Raw genomic sequence first — 19,991 nt, forward strand, 5'->3', positions numbered from 1 at the left:
ATTTATTTAGCTGTATATTCTTCAACACTGAACAGCTCTTCTGAGCTACCCACTACCTCTGGTCCAAGTATCAGGAATATTTGCCTGGCCGTGAATGAACTTATAAAATAAGAAAATTTTATTTCATATCATTATTTGCTTTTATGGAGCATCCAGATTTGAATTTGGCACCCTGCTTTCTCCAAGCTTCATTTTATGCATTCCAATCCTTGACTCCAATTCTTCAGAGTTTTTACAAAAAGGTTTGAATTAACAAAAGGCCTAAGGAATTTGAAAGAGGTGGGCAACTTCCCTTTCAAGCAAAACAACCAAGCTAAAACATTTCTAGTTTCCCCTCCCTTTGTCTGCCTTGCTGAGGAGGATTGACAAAGGTGAGTTGAAGAGGAGTGCAGGATTATCCATAATAAAGATCTCAGCCCTAGGTGAATTACTTTGGGCCTGGCAGTCCCTTTGAGAACAAAGGCGCCTGCCTTTTAAATATGCTAATTGTCAGGTGGCCAGCTTCCTCAACTGCTTTGAAATGCAGTTTAATTTCCTGCCCCTAGCCAATAGTAAGACCTCATGTTTTTATATAATCTCTATGGAAACAAAATTCAGTCATATCTTACATGGGCAAAGCTTAATGATTACACAAACCAAAATCTTTCTCATAGTCAATACCCAGATTCAATAAAACCTTTCATCACTAACTAATCAGCCCTATTTTCCAATCAGGTTACAAGTTTCTTTCAGCTTCAGCTCCTGATTGACACACCCAGTCTTCTAAGGTGGACTGGGTGGCCAAGAGCACATGGACCCAGAGCCACGTGGACTCAGCCCCCCCAAATCCCTTATTTCTAGTTTCTATCTCTCTATTTCCCAACTTTTACTGAAACTTTTTTTTTTACCCTCTGTATCTCCAATTTCAATCTTTCTTTCCTAATCTTGATTCAAACTACCTCAAATATTTCAAATAAATGAAAAAAATATTTTACTCACCAGGCTTCTTCTCCAACTGCTTTTTACCTTAAAACTTAAAGGTTAAAATGACCAACAACTTTTAATCACATTCTAAGCAGACCATTGAACCTCTTAAAGTGATCATCCAATTTTCATACAAACCCCTTTATTTCTCTTCTACAGTTTAAACACTTGCTTGATGTTAGATAGACTGAGTTTAGTGAAAATATACAGATTTTTAACCTTTAGGACCCAATCAAACCTTAATTAAGAGCTCCCAGCTTTCTTCTCTTTCGAATTCGGTCATAACTTCTAAGAGCTCTCTTTCTTTATGTTTTCTTGTCCTCCCTTAACTCTGCAAACTCAACAGAACCAATCCTCATAATGACTCCCTGTTTCTTGTTCAGGATTTCTTGAGAGCTTGCTCCAGGGTGTAGAGCAGAATTTCCCTTATCTCGGAGACTTGGGAAGGAGGCTCTGCTTGCCTTCCTCCCCACAGATTAAAGTCTGGCCAAACTGTCTTGGTCCAGAAATCGTGGTGCCAAGGCTTAGAGTCTTTTTCAAAAGCCCCCCATAAGGGTCCTCCCAAAACTCAAGCCTCCTGGTCTCCCCAATATCTAGCCAGACTCAACCAACCCCACCCTCACAATGTCACCCAAGCTTCCCTTGGGTTCATGCATGGACTTACATGACCGCAAGCGCTCACAGCCAAATCACTTTCCCTGGGTCAACCCACCAGTACTTTTCTTGAAAGCACTAGGAGAAATCCATTCTCCCCACCTAGGTCAAATATTTTAAGAGCTCTTTTCCCTGTTCCAAGCAAATCTTATTTCTCAACTTGGAGTGAATCCAGGCATGACAAAGCAGGACTCCCCCACATTGCTCAGGCACCTGACTTGTGCTGTCTATGGCCATTTTCCTTCCCTTTTCCCCCTTTACTCACATTCCTGGGTTCCAAAGGATTCCAGAAAAATACTCCTGGGAAATTAGCAGTCTGAAGAAGGAAATTTTCACCTGCAGATACTAGGGCCCACTACTTGAAATACCTCTTTCTTCTGATGCTATATTGATCCCACAATGAGCCCCCAACTGTTAGAAACATACTCACATTGTCTAGGAATAAGCAAGACTCACTGGGAAGTCAGGAACATTTTAATTATAATTTACCTTTATTCCCCCTGAATAAATGGGTACCTCCCCTGAACAGAGTACAGGAGAAAGTATAAAGGACTCAGATGGACACCAGTCCTTTAATATACCCTCACCTTGAATCTCCTGCCAGGCTCTTCACTGACCAGATACAACCCCCTGACTGCCTACGTCATGCCCTCCTCAAATGGCTCATTTAAGCATGAATTGTGTTTGTCCTTCATTCTCGAAGAGGACCATGACATCAGGGAGATGATGATATGACTTGAAGTTGACTTTGATTTGAGCGAATGAGGGCTGTACAAGGTCACCAGCCTCACTTTCTCCTCCAGAGCCACCTGGGTCCACTGGCCTGATATTCATCAGGATGATTGGTGATTGCCCAGGGTGCATTGGCAGACCCTGGTCCTTTTAGGTTGAGGTCTTTTCAGGTTCTCACTTTGAGTGAGGTAACACCCATTCAGTGGATAGGCCTCTTTAAGAGGTTAATCAAGGGGTAGCCCATAACTATCTCAGCATGGTTGAATTAGTGATCCACACAGCAGTACCTAATCAATGTACCCCTTGATTAATTTTTGTCACAGATGACATCAATGAAACCTATGTCAACCTATCTATAATTAGTTCTGACCCCAGAGACAAAGTCTTCTAAAGGATTTTGAATGACCAAAGCAACCAATCAAAAAACATTTATGAAGGACCTCCTAGGTGGTGCTTAGTAACTGTGGCATGCTAAGTGAGACAATGGGTCAGGAAAACCTGAATTCAAATTCATTCTTAGACACTAGCTGTGTAACCCTAAGCAAGTCATTTTAATCTCTGCTTGCCTCAGTTTCTTCATCTGTAAAGTGGGTGTAATAACAGCACCTACCTCCCAAGACTTTTTTGGGGGGACAGGGCAATTGGGTTTAAGTGACTTGCCCAAGGTCACACAGCTAGCACATGTGTCATGTGTCTGAGGCCGGATTTGAACTTAGGTCCTTCTGACTCCAGGGCAGGTGCTCTACTCACTGCGCCACCTAGCTGCCCCTTCCCAAGACTTCTGAGGATTAAATTAGATCATTTTTGTAAAGCACTTCGGTAACCTTAAAGTGTTCTAAAAATGCTAGCAATTATTTTGGTTATTATTAGACTCTGAGGATATACAAGAGTGAACAAGAGTGAAACTGTCCCTGCCCTCACAGAGCTTCCATTCTATTGTGAGAGAATACATACGTATACAACTATGTTTTTAAAAAATCAATACAGGGTCACTTGCCACGGAAAGGCCTCTCTAAGAGGTGGGCTTGAGGTGAGTCTTGAAGGATGGCGGGGAATCTGGGGGAGGGGGTAAAGATGAGCAACAGGGAGATAAAAAAGAGGGGAGCTCGTGACTGAGGACTTCAGACCCCTTCCATGGAGGGAGCTAAGGTGTCCAAGAAGCAGAGGTGGGAGCCCTGTAGGCAGACATGGCAGGAGATGGAAGGTCTAGTGCAGAGAGCAAGTAATGTAGTTTGTCTGGACTATAGAGCACAGAAGAATAGCTGGGATTCCTAGACTGTTTGAAGCTGTGCTAAGTGTTTTACAAATGTCATCTCATTTGACCCTCACAACAACCCCTGGAAAGTAGGAACTATTATTATCCCCTTTCACAAATGGGGACACTGAGGTAAATAGAGGTTAAGTGATTTGCCCAAGGTCACACAGCTAGCTAGTGTCTGAGGTTACATTTGAACTCAGCTCTTCCCTATTCCAGTGTCAGCACTCTGTGTACTCTACCTGCCTCTGAAAAGGAGCAATGTCTAAGTCTATAAAAGCAGGTTATGAAGAGTTTTTTTTTTGAGGGGGGAAAGGCAGGGCAATTGGGGTTAAGTGACTTGTCCAAGGTCACACAGCTAGTAAGTGTGTCAAGTGTCTGAGGTCACATTTGAACTCAAGTCCTCCTGACTCTAGGGGTGGTGCTGTACTCACTGCGCCACCTAGCTGCCCCATGAAGGGCTTTTAAAGTCCAACAGAGGGGTTTGTATTTGATCCCAGAGGTCACAGGGAGGCATGGAAGCTTCTTGAGCTAGAGTGCAAAGTCAGACCTGTGCTTCAGGAATATCAATGTGGCCCCTGTGTGGAGGACAGATTGTAGAGCAGCTGGAGGGATGTAGATTCTGTGACCTTTGTCGACCTGAAAGTTTGGCTAAAGGAGGCAAACAGCTAGGCGATATGTAAATTCATGATGTTTATTCCCTTAAAGCTAGTGGAGCTAGCTTACTTGTACATACAAGGAGCCAGAGCTTAAGTTCTGACTATCTGAACAAAAGAATGAGGAGGTTTAAATACATTTTTAGTCCCAACTCAGCATGCCTGTGTTACTCAATTTTATGATCCCCATGTATGTTTAACCACGATACAAGAAAAGGATTAATGGAGTAGGTTGTAAATACAATAATTGACAGTGTCAATTGAAATTACAACTTAGGATCTCTGAGTTTAATTTACCATTAACATGCCATAACATAGTATATGCCCATAAAATATTAAGATAAGAAAAACACATTATTCAAGATAGTTTCTCGGGTTAAAGGTCTCATTCTTAATGGCCACAGAGTTAAGAGGAAAGAATGCTCTTAAGTCAGCCTGATCTGGCCTTGTTGACATAGGAAGAGGTATTCTCTGAGTTTACTCAGAGAACAAAGAAGCTGTTAGGTCTGGGCTCTTCTTCTGGTTGATTAGTTCAGGCTCTGGCTCTTATCGGGGTTACTAAATTAATATTAAATGATTATCAGCTTGATTTTCCCTTTCAGCCCTAGCTGCTATCATCAAACTTCCACTCCCAAGTCACTAAAGAGAGTTCTCTGGGATCTGAGCCATGTCCTCTCTGCTGGCCTGGAGTCTGGAAGTCACCAACTAACATTCTACACAACACAGAGCCAGCTCATGTTTCCTCCACCTCTTACCCCAGCACCCCATCTGAGAGAGACAGAAGCTCAGAGCCAGAGGGCTCTCTGGAGGCCACAGAGTCCAGCCTGTCAGGAATCCTGATCATCAGGGCAAACACTCCAGTCACAAAATCCCCAAATGAGGAAAAACACAAGAGTCTTCAGCCCTTGCTTGTACCAGCTGGTTTCAAGTTCTGATCTTTTCCATTAAGTTCTCTAAACGTACCTCCTTTCTGTCCCTATTACCACAGTCTTGGGCTTGGTTATAAAATAATAATGGCTCCCATTGTGAGACAGCCAGGGTGCTTTCAAAGGAAAGAGCATTGGACACTGAAGTCAAAGATCATGGGTTCAAATCCTGCCTCTGACACTTAATATCTGTGCAAGTTTGAGTATTTAACTAACCTTTCTGGGCTTGTGAAAATGAGGGAATTAGACTAGGTGGGCTTTGTGATGGTACCAAGAACTTTGGTGGCAAGAACAATCTTTTCTGGGTCTTCAGTAGGGTGGGGCCTGTACTCCCTGCAGGGGCAAGTGCCAGGCCACTTCTCCACAAGGTTTGTTCCTCTGGATGATGGCATTAGGGACAGAGCTGATAGTGTGGGCATGAGGCACTGCTGTTCAGGTGTGGGGTCCTGAGCTGCCTCCTCTGGGGATCTGAGGAGAGGGGGTGGAGAGGGAGTGAGGCCCAACACACACACACACACACACACCCCACCTCCTGTTTCTTCCCCAGCGTACAAGGCTGCTTCAGATATGCTGCCTTGCCTCTCTATACATGCAAGAGAAAATGCAAATTTAAGGTCATCAAAGGAAAAAGTCTCAAAAGATTTGAAAACATCTCAGACATGTTGCTACCGAAAAAAAAAAAGAAGAAATATCACAGAACTTGGGAGTTGGTATTTCAGTGACTACTTGATAATAATAATAGCTAGCATTTCTATAGCACTTTAAAATTTGCAAAGGTCTTTCCATATGCATCTCTTTGGATCCTCACAACAACCTCACAACAGGTGCTCTTACTATTCCAATTTTACAGATGAGAAAACCAAGGCACAGAGAGGTCATGGAATCATAGGATTTAGAGCTAGAATGTACTTCAGAGATTCAACTACTCAATTATACAGAGGAGGAAAATTAGGTTCAGAAAAGTGAAAGGAATTAGTGCGAGTTAGTGGGAGAGGTATTGAATCCAGGCTCCCCCCTCCCCCAATTTCTTTCTTTCTTTTTAGTTTTCAACATTCACTTTTATAAGATGTCAAGTTCTAAACTTTCCCCCTTCCCTTCCCTCCCCACTTCCCAAGATGGCCTGCAATCTGATATAGGCTATACAAGTACGATTGTATTACACATATTTCCACATTAATCATGTTGTGAAGGAAGAATCAGAGCAAAAGAGGAAAGCTACAAGAGAGAGAAAAAAGAGAAAACAATCTGCTTCGATCTGCATTCAGACTCCATAGGTCTTTCTCTGGATGAGGACAGCATTTTCCATCATGAGTGTTTTGGAATTGTCTTGGATCATTGTATTGCTGAGAAGAACTAAGTCTATCAGAGTTGGTCATCACACAATGTTGTTGATACTGTGTATAAGGTTCTTGAATCTAGGTTTCTTGATTCCCAGGTTCAGGGCTCCATGTGAAGTGGCTCTCTAGCCACCATGTGAGAGAGTTGGGAATGGAGCTTTAAAACACAGAATGTCAGAGCTGGGAAGATCTTAAGATGGCTAATGTCAGAGATGAGAGGGACCTTAAAAATATTAGAGCTAGAACCTTGGTGTCACCCTGGGTTCCTCATTCTTCTTCATCCTAATACGCCTCACATATCCGATCAATTGCCAAATCATGTCTCTTCAAAATCTCTCCCCCGTTCCCTTTTCTCCGTTCACCCAGCCACCACCCTAATTCAAGCCCTTGCCCGTATCACTGCAATAACCTTCTCATTAGTCTCCTTGACTCAAGTTTTGTCCCACTCCTAATCCAATCTCCACACAGCTAATAAAGTTATTTTTCCTAAATGACCTTGTCAATGCTCCCTATTGCCTCTAGGATCAACCACAAACCTCTTTGCCTCTTAAAGCCCTTCTTCACAATCTGACCCCAACCTACCTTTCTACCCTCATTATACATCCAGTCACACTGCCCTTCTTGCTGGTCTGCACAGAAGACTCCATCCTGGCATATACTCTCTCCTCTCTCCTATCTCTTCTTTAAAGACTCAGTCAAGTACCACCTTCTATGCAAGCCTTTCGTAATTCCCCCATAGACAATGAGTGCTTTCTGGGATCTATCTTGTATTTATTTGGTAAATACTTTGTAAATACTTAGGTAACAAATGGAGTTCCTCTACCTCCCTCCATGGATACAGTCACAGAATAGTCATACCCTGATGAGGTTTTAATGTGCAAACAAGCATGTCTGTGCTCTGATCCCTTTGTAAGGTGGGAATGCCTTTCTTATTGGGTCAAGAAAGGAACAGTCAACTGGCTGAGCAAATATGACAGCCACGCCTCTGGGGGCTTTAAACAGCTAAGCCCTTGGTGAATTTCAGTTTATAGCCTAGTGTGCTATACTCCAGATCCTTTTTGGTTATGTGTTAGAAGTTGGATGACACCATTCACAGATTGTTGCTGGGGTTCAAATACTGTCTCACACACTTACTGGATGTAGAAAGAACTTGGAAATTGGAGACTGCCAAGAGTCAGTGTCCGAGCACCAAGGAAATGAATTTGAACCAGGACAAAAGGTAAGCTAAGGAGGCAATGTCATCGTTCTCTATATGCAGAGCGTATCTGCCTTTATTATACATTATTAAGCTTGGTTGCTGTTATTAAGCGCTTACTACCTATCTATATCTTTCCCTAGCTACCTGTATTGACTTTATTCCTTCATAGAGAGATTGAAGTTTTTCCAACAGCAAAAATAAAGCACCATACTAAGGCAGAGAGACTATATAATGCTGTTAGATAATGATCTATATCAGACAGATTTGATCTCTGCCTCCTTTCCCCTTCCCCAGTCAGAGAATTAAAAAAGAAAAAATAGTGCCTGATTTTTCACTAGCTGTTACTTCTGGCCACTACTCCCTTGCAGATTAGAGATAAGATGGCTTGGCTGTCTCAGGAAAGCAGATGAAAGTTGCTTTGTTGACTGTTGAGCAGGAAGTCTGGGCTGGGGTTCATCTCTTCAGTCATATGTCTATTAAGTTGAGACTCAAAAGCAGTCCCTGCTCTCAAAGAACACCTGATTCATTATACATTCATTGGCTCCATTTTCCATTGGATACATCTGTGACTGCTTTCTCACTATTGGCATAATTGCTTATAGCCAACACAGCATCCAGAAGCCTATGAAGACTTGAGCTGTGGGTCACTCAGTTACCTAGCATTTACTGGGTGCCTGCTCTGGGCCAGGCATGCATTAAACACTGAGGATACAAAGAAAGGCAAATATTTTCCCTTCCCTTAAGGAGCTCACATTCGAATGGGGGAGACATACATACATGCAGGATAGACTGGAGATAATCTTAGAGGGAAGGCACTAGCATTAAGGGGGAACTAGGAAATGCTTCTTGCAGAAGGTGGTATTTTAGCAGAAAATGAAGGAAGCCAGGAGGAAAGGAGCATTTGAGGAATGGAGGACAGATGGTGAAAATTCGTGGAGTAAAGATGGCTTGTTTTGCGAGAGGAACACCAAGAAGATTTATGTCACTAGATCATAGAGTTCATGGAGACTGAAGAATGAGAAGATTGAAAAAGTCAGAAGAGGCTAAGTTACGAAGAGCTTTACAAGCCAAATGGAAGATCTTACATTTGATCTTGGAGGTAATAAGGTTATCCCTGTAGTTTGCTGAGTGGAGGGAAGCTGGTAGGTGTGACATAGTCAGACCTGCATTTAGGAAGCTTAGTTTGGTATCAGACTGGAGAGGAGAGAGACTTATGGCAGAGAGATCAACCAGGAGGCTATTTTAATCATCTAGGCAAGAGGTGATGAGGGACTGCCTTAGGGTTGCGGTAGTATATGAACTATGAGTAAGTAAGAAAGGCAGTTCCCAGGTTTACCCAAATTTATTTTTTAGTTGTATGACATTGAGTTACTCAATCTCCCTAAGTCAATGTCCTCATTAGTAAAATGCAATTGGATTAGCCATTGGACTGGAGTCCCTTTTACCTCTCAACCATATAACCATCACTAAGTTTTCCATTTAGGTTTTTTTTTAAATACTATGTAATATAGGGTGTGAAAATGAGGAGAAAAAGATTTTTTTTTTCTGCTTGGAGACAAGACAGTCTTCTTACACTCTTGGGAAGACGAGAATCTTTGTATTTTTTTTCTCCATCAAACAAGAGTTACAAAAAGACCAACAGAATTCTAACTCTGCCCTTAGTGTTCACTTAGCATTAGTGGTTTCTTTAAATACTTCTTTTCCTGTACTTTTATTTCCTGTTTTTCAATATCCTTAACGTTTTGGGCCATGAGACAGGATGGCACAGTGGGTAAAGTAAACAAGTGATAAGATGTGGGATCAGACACCCTTCATTTGAATTTTGGCCATGTCTCTATGGGCTAGGGATTTCCCTTTTCTATGCTGCAATTTCCTAAATTCCTTTCCTTTGAACTATATCAAGCTCTCAATGAAGTAGCTAGTTCCAAATTGTTGCGAGTCCAAAGGCTGGAAGTCCATAGACACTGATTTTGGTGGCTGTCTAAAATAATTTATGTGGCTGTAGTCCTGTCTAAAGATGAGATATGAGTGGACCATTAGATTAGAAGATCTCAAAGCTGCCATCCAACTCTGGTTTCATCATATCATCATTAGATCACTCTTGGAAGATATGGAACTTTTATCAATTCTCAACCTGTTTGATGTTGTTAAAATATACCTAGAATTTTTTAAAAATTTTCATTTGGGGTTTGAAATCCTTTCCCACAAGTTTCTAATTCATCTATTTCTCTTTATCCTTCTGTAGGTGGCACAGTAGATAGAGTGTTGGACCTGGAGTCAGAAAAACCTGAGTTCAAATCCAGCTTCAGATACTTATTTGTGTGATCCTGGGCAAGTCGCTTAACCTCTGTCCACCTTGGTTTGCTCATCTGTAAAGTAGGGGTAATAATAGCGCCTATCTCCCAGCATTCTTGTGAGGATAAAATGAAATAATATGCATAGAACATTTAAAACTCTTAAATGCTATAAAATAATAATGATGGTGGTGGTAGTAGTGATGGTGATGATGATGATGGTGATGATGAAGATGATGATGTGCTGGGAATAAATCGATCTATTGCTTTGTTGAATTTTTTAACCTCTGAAAGAGGCTTCCTTCCTTTTTGTGGACCTTTGTCACTGAATAAATCCCAGATCTGAGCATGCAAATAATTTTCCCCTTAGAAATGTAGTGATTTTAATTGTCAGAAGATTCCCCTGCTCCTCAACTCTTGCTTCGGTACTACCTGCTTGGCAGACAAAACACAGACCAGTATCAGAGTTCATAGCTGGTTGAAAGCATTCACTTATGCTTTTGGGTATTTCATAGACAGAATCAAAATCTGTTAATATTGATGAAATTTTAAAAAATATGCTTCTGTGGCAGATTTGAAATTTGTAATGCCTCAAACACATTGCATATTTCACTTTTGTCTTTGCATTTCCAGCACCCTAACGCAGTTCCTAACATATAGTAAGCACTTAATGCATGTTGATGGATTTAAATAGATGTTAAAAGTGAGTAGTTCTGCCCTTTGACCCAGAGATTGCACTGCTAAGCATATATCCCAAGGAGATCAAAGACATAAAGAAGATCCTCTAGACACAAAGTATTGAGAGCAGCACTTTTAGTGGTAGCAAAGAATTGTTGACAAAGTAGATGCCATCGATTGGGGAAATGTGATACATGAATAAAACGGTAGAAATAACAAATATGATGAAGTGGAAAGACATGAACTAATGCAAGACGCAGTAAATAGAGTCAGGAAAACAACATACACCATGACTACAGCAATGCAAATGAAAGTATAGAAAACTGAGATGGAATGCTGTATAATCATAATTACCAAGCTTGGCCCAGGGGAAAGGATAAGAAAATGACCATCCCTTTCTCCTTTGTAGAGGTGAAGGTCTATGGGTATGAAGTATTGCATATGCTGTTAGAATTGGTCTGTGTATTGGTTAGTTTTGCTAAGATATTTTTCTTTCTAATTTTTTTTCTTTTAAGTGATGGATTGTTATAAGGATTATTACAAGGGATTTATTATAAGGTGGAGGGATATATTTGGAAACCAAGATGTCTAAATATCAATAAAAGTGGAAAGGTTTTTTTGAAGTGAATTGTTCACCAAAGAAAAATATTTAAGTTCTTTCTTCCTTTGCTACACCATGACCTTTCCCTGAGCATATAGGAGGTTTGTGTACAGATTTAGCTTAAAACCAAATTGAATGGATAGTTTTAATTTCCTTGTAGCTCTGGACATTTCCCATGGGAGGTATCATAAGTATCTTACACTCAACATGTCCAAATAGAACTCATTACTTTCCTCCCCTTCCCCAAACCCTCTGCCCTTTTGAACTTCTCTATTTCTGTCAAGGGTTTTATCATCCTTCTAGTTACCCAGGGTCATCCTTGATTCCTCACACCCACTTACCTCCTCTTTCTAATCTGTTGTCAAATCTCATGGTTTCTACTTTCACATCTCTCATACACATTCTCTTATCTCTACTCAGACAGACACAGACTCTCATCACCTCTTCCTGGATTATTGCAACAGCCTCCTAACTGGTCCCCCTGGCTCAGGTCCCTCCCCATGCTAATCCATCCTACATACATTTAGATTATGTTCAGATACTTGAACACAGTTCTGGTGTCCTGCCCTCCCCAAGTTTCTCTTCTCCAACCTCAACCTGCCAAGGTCAGTAAGTGAGTCAACAGTCTCAAAGATCAAGAAGCATTTATTAAGCATTTAATACATGCCAGGCACTGAGAATACTAAGAAAGGCAAAAAAATAGACCTGCTTTCCCTCAAGAAACTGGGAGACTGCATGCAAATAATGATATACCTGTATGATAGACATAGCTTAAGTGGAAGAAAATCTCAGAGGGAAGGAGATTGCAGGGAATTGGAGGAGACTGGGAAAAACTTACTGCAGAAAGTGGGATTTGAGCTGAGTCATGATAAGTTTGTTCAGCTAATTCCTATATAACAAGGCCTCTAGTCATCTCGGCACCTGGATCTCTTCCTTTGGTATATACTACCTTTTCATCATCCTTCCTAAAATGCAGTACTTAGAACTGAACAAGGTACTTGGAATGTATCATGACTAGGGCAGAGGGCCATGAGCCTGTCATTTCCCTCCCTCCTTCATATAGTGCTTTAGTTTGGGGCTGCCATGTTGTATTGTGTGACCAGTGTATTTCCAAGGGGTGGAATTGATCAGAGAAGACTCTATGGAGGAGATACAAATTGAACCCTGCCATAAGGTCTAGGATTTGGGTAAGCAGAAATGGCATCAAGGACTGTGAAGGAAACGGATGAAATAACACAAATAAGTCAACATTTCTGTAGCATACACTGCCCTTTCAATATCTCCATGAAGTAGCTGGCACCATTATCACTGCCCCTGTTTTATAGTTGGGGGAACTGGGGTTCAAACAAAGGGAGTAGAATCTAGATGGCATAATAAATGGAGTGTTGGACTTGCAGTTAGGAAGAGCTGAGTTCAAATCCTGCCTCAGAAATTTGCTATGTGACCCTGGGCAAAGCACTTAACCTCTCTCAACCTCAGTTTCTCTCCATAAAATGGGGATAATAACAGCCCCTATCTCACAGGGTTGTTGTCAGGCTCAAATGAGATAATATATGTAGAACATTTGGAAAATCTTAAAATGCTTTATAAACAATGATAGTGATGATGTGAATTCTACTGATGGTCACAAAGCTAGTCCAGGTGAGAGCTAGGATTTGAACCCAGGTTTCCTGAGAGAGTTTGGGGCTCCTTTCAAATGTGAATTTGCTCTATAGTGTCACTCATTAGACAGCTACAAACATGGTTAAGCCAGAGCTCATTCCTAAGGGATTCCAAGGAAGGGTCCCACATTTCCTTTCTCATGTTCACACATATTATAAAGGTCTCATATCTCTACCCATTTGATTATGGGTTTGATTCATTCCGAAGAATGAAGCTGAATTAATGATTGATGAATGCATCTTGTAGCCTGGCTGTCAGATTTGCAAGAAATTTCACCCCAAAGTGGTTAAGGTCAATGAGCATTATAAGAATCATAGTTAGGGGCAGCTAGGTGGCACAGTGAGTAGAGCACCAGCCCTAGAGTCAAGAGGACCTGAGTTCAAATCCAGCCTCAGACACTTGACACACTAGCTGTGTGACCTTGGGCAAGTCACTTAACCCCAATTGCCCTGCCTTCCCCCCTGCAAAACATAAAAATTAAAAAAAAAAGAATCATAGTTACATCTTACAAAGCATGAGACTGTTAGAGCTAGCATCTTTCTCTGGCAATGCAGCTAATGATAGGCTATATTATACTCATATGGGCCCATGGGATGGCATGCCGAGCAGAGAACTTAAAAACAGGTAGACTGGTTAACACCAGCCACTGTTCATCTCCCCACCTATAATTTATTATTATTATTAGACCCGGACTAATGGCTCTTTACTATTGTGACTGCCATTCCCTGGACACTCTCCAACTTATGAATGTCTCCCAGCACTCCAGTGTGGCCTGACCAGGACACAGGGCAGTGAGCCTATTCCTTCCCTGATTTTTGGACATACTTTTGGGTCTATTTATGCAACTTGATATTTCCTTGATCAGGAAAGGAGTTGAGCCAAGTCACAGAGTGAAAAGTTGTAGAGACCAGTGAAATCCTGAAAGACCCAGAGACAGGCCCCTAGATGTGGGGTGCATCCTTTCTTAAGAATCATAGGTATAGACTTCAGAGTCTGTCATTTTACAAATAGAGAAACTAAGGCCCAAGGAAGCTAAACAACTTGCCCAGGGTCACACAGATTGCATTGCAGGATTTAAATCCAGGTCCTCTTACTCCAGACTGAGTGTTCATTCTACTGTAACATGCAGAAGGTAATAATGTACAGAAGGCAGCTAGCTGGTTCAACAGATAAAATGCTGGGACTAGAGTCAGACCTCAGTTCAAATCCTGCCTCAGACATTAACTGGGTGACTTTGGGCAAGTCAACCTCTGTTTGTCTTGATTTCCTCATGTGTAAAATAGGGATAATAATAGCATTTATCTCTTCAGGTTGTTGTGATGTGTTAATATTTGTAAAGGGCTTACCACCATGCCTAACACATTGTAGATTCTTTACAAATGTTTCTTCTTCTTGTTGTTGTTATAGAGGCCTGGGTAGGCTGCAATCTGTACTAGTGGAGGGAGTACCCACATCTATGACCTTTCTGAATGTAGCTTCAGTCTCCACCTTTCTCCCAGAGTCTGGGGGAGGGGCAGTGTAGGGAAGATGCAAGGAGGCAGAGCTTTCTCCTTCCCCTCAGGGCCCTGCTCTGGGACTCCAGCTCCCCTCCATCTGCTCTCCCCCTCCCCCGGGGTCAGCGTCTCCTCCTGCTCAAGCTTTCCAGGTGTGTGGCCCCTAGCCATTGGCTGCAGCCCCGCAATCATACCGGGGTCTAGGCGAATGAGAAGCAGCCACTTGTGGGGCACACTCAAAGCTGGAGTTGTGGGAAAGCCCCAGCCCCTCTTCCCACCAAAGTGCTCTGTGGAAGTCGAGTTCCAGAACAGAGGGAGCCACGGGCAGAGGGGCTACCTGGAGAGGCCAGGGCGCACCAGCGGCGGCCGGGCTGGGGATGAGGTGGCTGCCGGCGATGGCGGCCATGGCCGTGCTCCTGGTCACCTCAGCAGGCGGCCAGAGCGGGGAGGGCCCGAGCCCCAGGGCCACAGACAACCAGAAAGCCCCGGACAGCACCACGGACAGCGGCACGACCAGCACCCTAGACAGCACCACCACCGACAGCACCACCGACAGCGCCACCGACAGCACCCCCACGAGCAGCGTGACCACAGAGAGCACGAGTTTGGGCAGAGAGCGCGCTGCGGGCAGTGCCACGGCCAGGGACGCTGCGAACGCCACGGCCAAGGCCCCGCAAGCAGAGAACGGGAGTTTCCCAGCCACGGACACAGTCACGGCCAGTGCCGGGGGCAGGGACGGTGGCGGTGGCGGTGGCCCAGCCAGCTTTCCAGGGCAGCCGCGGCAAGAGTGGAGGAGGCGCGTCTACTTCCGAGAGGAATTCGAAGACGGCGGTGAGCTGCTTTCGACCGCGCGGGGTGGGTGGGTGGTTCTGTGGATAGTGTGAACCTCATACATCCCAAGGCTGGGGCGAGGTGGGAGGGGACGGTGCGGAAGGACCCCGGGGCGAGACGTTCAGCTTTCTCCTTCCCACAAATAAGCTGAAGAGGTCCTAGCTTCGACCCGAAGTGTACAGTTCTGGGCAAGTCAGGGCACCTCTCGGCTTCTATTAGCTTCTTTGAAAATGACCATAGTGCCCCTGACTCTAACTACTCCTTGGGGGTACTGTGAAGAAAGACTTTAGCTTCCGGTGTGATGGAGCAGATTGGGAAGAGGCCTAAGTGAGGGATGGGGGAGAGACTTGGGTTGAATCTTGGCTTGGTCACTTACTATCTGAATGTCTTTGGACAAGCCATGCCATTGCTCCCCACCTCAGTTTCCTCTCCTGTAAAAGGTGGAGGTTGGACAGCACCCTCTCTGGAGGGTCCCATCCAGTGCCAACGTTCTGTCATCCCACACAAATTTTAACATGAATTTAACAAGATCTCCTTTGGTTCTGTGTGGGCTTCTGCTCTTCTTGCCCTTCCTCCTCCTATTACCCTAAGTCAAGCTATATACTGAGGCTTTTCCTATTCTATATCACCTGATGTGAGAGGCAGCCTGATCTGGTGGATAGAAGCTACCTTCACAGCCATCAACACTTGGGATTCAGGTGCTACCTGACAGAGTGGACGTGTGACCCTAAGCAATCTAACCTCTTAGGGGCACACATCAAAGTTTATAAATAGCAAAGAAGGTGCCAGCCTGCATTAGCAGAGGCAGTTTTCTCACTGGGTAGTTACTATGAATCTCCACCAATGTATTTTGTGCCACTTTGTTATAGTTCTATGTTGTCAATATGCCCCAGCCTCTTCAATATCTCTGTGGGCTTCTTCATTGACCTTCAGGTAACCTACTGCTGGAATTCTTTCAAACAGCATCACTGGAAAGGGGAAATACATACATTCAAATAAATCCCAGGAGAGAACAAGGTGATGTAGAAAGAGTATGGGTCTAGGAGCAGAGGAAGTCTTAGATTTGAATCCTGACTCTTTCACTTGCTAGCTGTGGAACCCTGGCCAAACCATCACCCTCCTCTGAGTGTCAGTCTCCTTTGCAAACACACTGGATGAGATGATCTCAAAGGTCACTTTCAGCTGGATGACAATCCAGGTGGATGCCTCATCCAGTTGCATGTCAACAGAATAAGTTTTAGGATCACAGATTTAGGTCTGGAAGGAATCTTGGAGGTCATCTTATCCAACCATTTCCTTAAGGGGCTAGAGTCCAACAAAGAAATGGAAAAATGAAGGTAATAATAAAAATAAGAGGATAGAGGCTCCAGGGTTGGGAGCCACCTTACAGATCTGTAGGATGGATGCTCTTTGAGGGTGGGACTCTTGTTTTTGTCTTTGCATCTCCAGCACTTAGCACAGGACCTGACACACAGTAGGTGCTTAAGAAGTGCTAGTTGATCTCTTTCAATTACAGAGAAAGAAACTGAGCCTCAGAGAGATGAAGTGACTGTCTAAGGTTACATAGGTAGCAAGTAGCAGAGTCAGGATTTCTAGGTAGCTTGGCCCTTCGGTTCTAAACTCACTTTGAAACATGCTACAGAGTTTGTGGATAGTGGATAAGTGCCAATTCTCTTTCGAAAGAGTTAGACACTTTCTTTTTCCCTTTCCTCTGCTGCTTGGCACCTCTGTCCTAGTAGGTTTGAAAAGGCCAAAAATTGGCACTTAGGGAATTTCCGAATTTCACCAGCTAGCTCTCAAGAGGAGCTTTTTGTAAAATGTAGATCTCTTGTGGGAAAGGAATCATTGTCCCTCAGTGTCCTAGGTTCATAAATATCAGCAGTTAGGTGATAGAGTGGATAGAAGGCTAGACTTGGAGTCAGGAAGACCTGAGTTCAAATCCCACCTCAGACACTTAGCAGCTATGTATGTGAGCCTGGACAAGTCACTCGACTGCTGCTTGCCTCAACTTCCTCATCTAAAAAATGCAGATAATAACAGCACCCACCTCCCAGAGTTGTGAGGATCAAGTGAAATAATGTTTGTAAAGTGCTTTCCAAGCCTAAGATTACCATATACATGCATATAAATAAATAAAATGACCATATACCAAATCTAGCTAGCTAGCTAGGACTGGAAAGAATCTCAGAGGTCATCTAGACCAAGACCTTCACATTATAGATAATGAAAGAGCTGGGATTCACACCCAAGTTCTGACTCTGAATCCAGCACTCTGAATCATCCTTTCCACTGCACCACTCACTAACTAATGTTATACTGTTTAGTAGGGATGATGATTGTAAAAATCTTTGTTTTATTGTTCAGTCATTTCAGTTGAGTCTGACTCTTTGGGACCCCATTTGGGGTTTTCTTGGCAAAGATCCTGGAGTGCTTTGTCATTTCCTTCTCCAGCCCATTTTACAGAGGAGGAGACTGAGGCAAACAGGATTAAGTGACTTGCCCAGGATTACACAGCTAGTAGCTCTCTGAGGCCAGATTTGAATTCAGGAAGACGAATCTTCCTGACCCGAGGTCCAGCACTATCCACTGTACCACCTAGCTGCCTCTTATATAGCATTAAAGTCACAAAACATTTTTCTTACACAATCTCATGACGTAGACATTATTAAATGTATCATCTTCATTTTACAAATAGAGAAACTGAGTCTCAGTGAGATGAAATGGTTAGACTATGGTCAGAAAAGTACCAAGTGTTAGAGCTATTAATTGATCAAAAAGCATGTATTAAGCACCTACTAATTGTCAGGCACTTACTACAATAAAAATACAGGGGATAAAAATACAAAAATATAAGAGTCCTTTCCCTAAAGGAACTTATATTCGCATGTAGACAATGTGAACATACACACATACACACATACATACATATATGTAATATGAAAAAAGCATACACAGTCTTTTGGGGAGTGAGGATACTAGCAGCTGTGAGGATCAAGGGGACCTCATGTTGAGGCTGAATTTTGAATGAAAGCAAGCATTCCAAGAGATAAGAGGTGAGGAGGGAGGTAACTCCAGGCAGAGACTAAAGCAAAGGCCCGAGTAGGAAGATGTACAACCATGTGTGCAGAGCAGCAAACAGACCAAGATGGCTGGACTGCAGGGCATGTGGAAGTGGGTAAAGGGACTGGAAAGTTAGGAAGAACCAGCTGATGAAGAGCTTTATGTACCGAATCGAGGATTCTATATTTGATGCTGGAGGCAATAGGGAGCCACAGGAGTGTACTGAGCGAGGGATGAACTGGTCAGACTCACGATTTAGGAAAATCACTTTGGCAACTGAATGAAGGATGGATTGGGCTGGGCATAGACTTGAGGCAGGGAGACCAGTAAGAGGGCTCTTGCAGTCCTATACAGAGGTGTGACTGTGTTAGTGAAGAGAAGGGGCCCAGATGTTAGAGCCCGGGGTTGTCTGCCGAGCACCACAGCCCATCCCCTACTCCAGGCAGTACATTCCTGGAGGATGGGGCTTGGATGTATCCCCAAATATCACCCTGATGGTATTTGGGATGGAACAGGTCTTAGCCCTCTCTACAACTTCTTGAAGATGCATCACTTGGCTCCTTTATCACCTCCTTTGACTTGCTCTTTGTCATCACATTAAAGATGCCTTCTCAGAACATGCCCCAACCTGCACTACCTGCCCTTGGGAAGAGACCAGAAAAATCATCCATGTCTTAGGGGATTAACTGCAAAGCACCCTCTTAGATAAACATTCCTGAAATAACAACTTGACTTAGCTTCTCACTTCACTGCCAGGTTCCTATTTAATCCCCACAACAGCCTTGTAAGACAGGCATTGGGGAGACAGACCAATAGATAATATTTGTTAAGTGTTTTGCAAACCTTAAAGGACTATAGAAATACTAGGTATTATTATTTGGAGTAGATTAATAGATATGGTTATAAGTGTTTACAGTGTGTCCTCAAGGAGCTAACATTCTAATGGGAGAAGACAAAACATAAGAAGGACCTGGAAATGGAGGAAGGATATTTGTTTAGGGGCAAGGGGAAAAGGAGAAGTCTGGAGAGGGAGTCAAGATGAGAGTGAGGTGAAGGACTCCTACTGAAATATGGTCTGAATGAGGGAACCACCAATCAGGTCTCGGGGTGGAGGTTTATCCAGGGTGGGTGAGGAGAAGTCCAAAAAGTGAATATAATCATGAATGAGTGAGGGAGACAGTCTGATGATCTCCATTTGTAAAAATAGGGAAACTGAGGCTCAGAGGCATTAAGTGAAACAGCTCATACAACTAGACAGTGAAACCCAATGAAATCTAGTCAAGAGTATGGTCAAGAGCAAGGGAGCCAAGAAACTGAGGCTAAGGGTCACATAGCTGGCCAGTGAAATCTTTCCCCTTCATCATATTGCAGCTGTAGCCAGTGGATAGGGATACGATATGAACCCCAGGAGTCAAGATGATTGAGGCTGAAGGTGAGAAAAAAGCCAGCATGCCCAGTAAAAGGAAGGACCATCTCTCTAACTGAAGCTTGAAATTTCTTTTTTTTTTTATGGTGCCAATTTAAATAGATTTTATTCTCCAGGACAAGAATTGCATTTCCACTTGTTTACAGTACTGATAAAGTGCAATGTTGTTCACTTCCCTCCCTCTGCACACATTCAAGTATTCAGAATGCCCAGATTTACACAGTA

The 19,991-nt window shown here is 43.1% G+C and overlaps 1 protein-coding gene across 1 annotated transcript in view; it reads left to right on the forward strand.

The window, feature by feature from the left end:
- Positions 1-14,853: 14,853 nt before the first annotated feature.
- Positions 14,854-19,991, forward strand: part of LOC118846676 (calreticulin-like) — a 47,331-nt gene continuing 42,193 nt past the window's right edge. The window contains exon 1 of the mRNA XM_036755447.1: positions 14,854-15,280. Within this exon, the coding sequence (XP_036611342.1) occupies positions 14,854-15,280 (427 nt within the window). The remainder of the gene's footprint in view (positions 15,281-19,991) is intronic.

The sequence above is a fragment of the Trichosurus vulpecula genome, chromosome 4 (assembly GCF_011100635.1).
Source record: "Trichosurus vulpecula isolate mTriVul1 chromosome 4, mTriVul1.pri, whole genome shotgun sequence".
Classification (NCBI taxonomy): domain Eukaryota; kingdom Metazoa; phylum Chordata; class Mammalia; order Diprotodontia; family Phalangeridae; genus Trichosurus; species Trichosurus vulpecula.